General features: G+C 48.2%; 1 protein-coding gene across 1 annotated transcript in view; it reads right to left on the bottom strand.

Annotated features, from left to right (window-relative positions):
* Window positions 1-3,683: 3,683 nt before the first annotated feature.
* Window positions 3,684-4,929, bottom strand: part of sox18 (SRY-box transcription factor 18) — a 3,310-nt gene continuing 2,064 nt past the window's right edge. Inside the window, exon 2 of the mRNA XM_027021619.2 lies at window positions 3,684-4,929. This exon is cut by the window's right edge and continues 211 nt beyond it. Within this exon, the coding sequence (XP_026877420.2) occupies window positions 4,152-4,929 (778 nt within the window). The 3' untranslated portion in view covers window positions 3,684-4,151.

Raw genomic sequence — 4,929 nt, 5'->3', positions numbered from 1 at the left:
GAGCTCAGCCAGACCTCTGGTCAGCCGGTACACGACTGGATGGCTAGAACGTGGCGAGGACCATAGCCGAAGCCTCCGGCTGTGCCTGGGCGTACGGACCAGGGAGGGACGGTGGGACTCCATCTGGTCAGTCGCTGTCCGGGCTTCAACCCGCAGCCCGTGGAACCCAAGGTCACCAAACCACCGGGCCTGCACGCAGTGGCTCTCGTAAATTACCAGGCGGCTCAGGAAGGGGAAAGTCAGGGAACTCTTTCCAGTTGGACGCTCTGGAGTTCAGCGCGCTCGTAGTAAGCTGCATTTTCTGTGCATGTCTTCAAACTAATAAAGGCTAAACGCAGAGACCGAAATAAACAGCTCATGTTACCGCTGTCCCGTCCTATTAAGGACATATTCAAGTAATAAAGTGCTATATGATCATGGCTGCCCTCAGAGGACGAGTTTAAGGCGTGCCGCATTTTGTTCCGTGTTTTCGTTCTAATAAAAGTACAGGCTTTGAGGCCTTTCCCAGCACTGGGTCTTTCCTTTGACCTCTGACCTCTGACCTCTACCTTGCATCAGTGGGTGCTTAGGAAAGCATGGCCTGGAGAGGTCTACCATAGGATAGAGTGGTTTCCTCCGCGTGCGTACACAAACACGCACGCACGCACGTTCGCTCGCTCGTACTTGCCTGCGCAAAACATTCTCTCACCCTGCCGCTAACACAGGAAAGGGAGGTAGTGCTACTTCCTGTTGGAGAGGGGAAGAGTGAGGGTACGGATGGTGGCCACATATCCTGACAAGGAGAAGAAGGGAGGAAAGAAAGAGTGAGAGAGAGAGAGAGAGAGAGAGAGAGAGAGAGAGAGAGAGAGAGAGAGAGAGAGAGAGAGAGAGAGCGCAAAAATGAATGACATCATATTGTAAGTTTGCTGGATGGGGATTTGGGGAGAGTCCACCATCCAGCTTGATGGAAAAGCTGAAACTGCTGGGTGAGGACACACACACATGCACGCACGCTCGCTCGCTCGCTCGCTCAGCTGCAATAACAAAACACTCAAACAGGGCAGGATCTGTGACCCTACGCACCTAATGTCAGAGGAACACACACTCCACACATGCTTTCTGTTCTACTGTGAGCTCCGACCGTAAATCCTGCCAGATACTGCACACAAAACAAGCGGGACGTCCCTCCGTCGGCGTGTACCTCCGTCTTTACGTAAACAGCCAAAGGCCATCTCTGGTTTCGCGCCGAAAGCCTGCGGCAAGGCCGGCCCCATCTGCCGAGCGCGACTCGTAGCGGAATATCTGACGTGAAAGATTCAGAGCTATTTTGTAAATAGGAATCTTGACCTGCCATTAGGGGGCTTCGAAGCGAAGAGGACATGGAGACGCCGGCTGCAATGAGCTCCGAAACCCGCCGCTCCTCGAGTGTAAAAGTGGCGACATCCGAGTCGAAGGCTCGAGCGTTTATAAGCGAACAGGCCGAGCGCGAGCCGCAGAGCGCACCCGCTCGCCGTCGGCTTGATTTGCGTAAAGCGCTGCGGGGGACGCGGCGAAAGACTCGCTTTTGCATTCGCGAAGCCACAGCTGGCCAATAAAGTTTCAGCCGCCAGAGAGATGAAATACCTCTCGCGGACCGCAAGTATCGATTCCCTCTCCGTTTCCCCCGCTTGTACACACTGCAAAACACCCCCAAAAAGCCTGTATTTCATATTTCATAGTTCGCTGTGGAAAATTCATGAGTTGACCATCTCCAATGCCCTGTCACAATTCTCCTATTCAGAGAAATGCAATTCTTGCAGCGCACCCACTCCCGCGCTCCGCACATTTATTTGGCTAACACTGAGATGGGTTTGAAAATCAATGGGCTTGGGTAATGTTATTTTCTCCATTTGGAGAGCTGGCCAGGGGGTGAGCTGTTTGGACAGAAAAAAGCACTTCTTCCGTTTAACATCCTTCCCCCCGCAGTGTGAACACACACACACACACATATTCCAGCTATCCCAACATCCCTAGTTTCCACAGGATCTTCCTCTGTTTTGACATTTGTACTAATTTTATGGCTAATTAATTGGGTGGGTGAATTTTTACTGGTTGTCAGCTGACCTGCACCTACCGGAGATAAGGTGGTTACCCAGCGACGACAGCTCTGGTGTATCATTCACTTAGTGCAAGTACCACTGTTAACATGCATTGGTCTGCATGCCCATACATACACACACACACACACACACACACACACACACACACACACACACACACACACACACACACATGCATGCACGCACACGCACATCGCCTTGGCAACATGTAAATGCAAAGAAAAGAACATTTTTCCTTTTTGGAACACACTGGAAAACCATTCCATGCTCTGTCCCCCCCACCCCCTTCACATTTTCAAAAGAATCCACATGAGAGGTCATTTCTTTAATCTCATGCTTGATTTTCCTTGTATAAAGACATAAGACGATATGGAGACAGTTTGAGTTTTGTTCTTCTTGGTTGAAAATGTTTTCTTTTTGTCAGTGGTTTGAGGGGGAAAAAAAAGCACCCTGGGCCAAATTCATTTTGTGGCTGATCAAAAAAATCTAGGAGGGAATCTGAGAGAGAGAGAGAGAGAGAGAGAGAGAGAGAGAGAGAGAGAGAGAGAGAGAGAGAGAGAGAGAGAGAGAGAGAGAGAGAGAGAGAGAGAGAGAGAGAGAGAGAGAGAGAGAGAGAGAGAGAGAGAATGGTAAGTGTTTAAGATGTAAGAGAGAGAGAGAGAGAGAGGGAGAGAGAGAGAATGGTAACAGTGTTTAAGCTGAGAGAGAGAGAGAGCGAGAAAGAGAGAGACAGAGAGAGAAGTGTTTAAGCTGTAATTCTCTCTCTCTCTCTCTCAAAAGATAAAGGTCATCATAACCAGTACCAAATCTCTCTAGTTCTAATCACATTTTAGGTTTATGCAGTCTGTTCAACTTTACTTCAGATGTGACAATGTGCTAAATGCATAAACAATCATTCTTGCTGTTTTTTCATGCATGAATTTTGTAATTCACTTGTGTTTTGAGAATTGATTTTTGCAAAAATGAAAATGTGTTGATGTGCAGTTCAAATGCTTTTTAAAGGCCATGACATGGAATCGAGAAACATACGCTCTCTACACTGAGAGAGTGTTTCAGTGAAATTCTACTCACATTTGTGTGTTTCCAATTGAATTGTTTTGATTTAATAGCTCAGAGACTTTTTTTGGAAACTCTTTTATTTGAAGATAATTACTACCAAAAGCTAAAGATCTCTGACCAACTCAACATGTTTCTCAAGTGCTGACTCAGAAGATTACAAAATACACTTGTAGAGGATTACAAAATACACATATACTAAATGACTTTCTCAAACTTTTTCAGTCAGATACAGCGAGGAAAAAAACAATAAATTACAGTCTTCAAGAGATCCGTATTCTACAGATATGTTTGTGGTCTCTTTCATGGACATAGCTTCTTTTTTTGGCTTGTGACATTAAGTGCAGAATTAAGGAGTTTTGAGTGGTTTCACATACAGTTCAAAACACTTTAACCCAGTGCAAACTTTTTCTTTTTAAAAATTTCCAAAAAAGAAATAAAAAAAACCCAAAAAAAAAAACCATATATATATATATATATATATATATATATATATATATATATATATATATATATATATATATATATATATATATATATAAACACAAATACGTAAAAGACAAAAAACACCATGAAAATGAAAAAAGTATTCACATTCTTACTCTCCCAGTCTCCTGACCCTTATTTAAGATGCCTGCTGGAATTACTGGTACATAAGAATACAGTAGCTGGATAGAGTCAGCTAAATTGTTGACAGGAACTGACCACGGTTTTGGAGAATATAGGTTATCAAGTCTGTAAAATGAGTAGGTGTATATATCTTTGTGTATTCTATAGTGTACACGTGTGGGCTGCAGAAAACAACTCCAGGGGGCTAGAACAAGTTGTTAAAAAAATTACGATTTTCAGATGTTTTTAAAGAGTATTTGGCGAAGTGCATGAGATGACTCACAGGACACTTACACAGGGCAAAAACGAAGCCAGGCCGACTCAGACGAACGGATGCGTTGGTAGGAGTTGATAAAACCAAAAGAGACCGGCACGTCCACCTGACTGCAGGCTCGGCGGCGGCGGTGTTTATCCAGAGATGCACGCGCTGTAGTAGACGGCGCTGCTGGCGTCAGACAGGGCTGATATGAGCGTGCTGCTCTCCTCACAAGCACCGCTCGGGTTCAGTCGAGTCCTGCCGGCGTTCAGGTACTGCTCGAACTCATGCCGGTCCACCTCGCTCCAGAAGTCCGCTGAGGGCCCCAGCTGGTCGGTAGTGTCCAGGGAGGAAGGGGGGCCCTGGGGCACGGCAGGGGCGAGCGCCGGGGTGGAGGATTCCGGAGGCGGGGAGAGCTGGCCCAGTTGTGAGGTGAAGGCAGCCTGCTGCTGGCTGTTGGGGTATATATGGCTGTAGTAGCCAGCCGGACGGGGAGGCTGTGTGGCCTTTGGCGGCTCCGGCAGCCCCATGTTGGCCTGAGGAGGGTAGAGACCGTGAGGGTTCGTAGGCTCCGGGCCGAGGCATTTTTCCTGCATGGGCTGGCAGGCCGGTGGAGGCTTGTGGCTGAGGTGGGAGTGGGGGTGCTGCAGTGGATGGGGGCCAGGGTGGTGGTGGCCCCCGTGGTGGCCCCCGTGGTGGCCATGGCTTGGGTGCTGGTGGTAATTCATCCACGGCGCCAGCCCCACATCCTCCTGCATGTGCGGGGGAAAGAAGACAGAGTCTCCTCCACCGTCCTCCAGAACGTCCAGGGGCGACATCTCCGGCGTGGGGAGGCCGTAGATTTCCATTTCCGAGGCCCCGGGCAGGTGCAGATCTTGGAAGTGACCCAGGGAAGGTAGCAGGTGATGTGGGTGAGGGTGCTGGGGGTAG

The sequence above is a fragment of the Electrophorus electricus genome, chromosome 24 (assembly GCF_013358815.1).
Source record: "Electrophorus electricus isolate fEleEle1 chromosome 24, fEleEle1.pri, whole genome shotgun sequence".
Lineage (NCBI taxonomy): Eukaryota > Metazoa > Chordata > Actinopteri > Gymnotiformes > Gymnotidae > Electrophorus > Electrophorus electricus.
The sequence above is the reverse complement of the archived record's forward strand: the minus strand, read 5'-3'. Positions and strand labels throughout refer to the sequence as shown.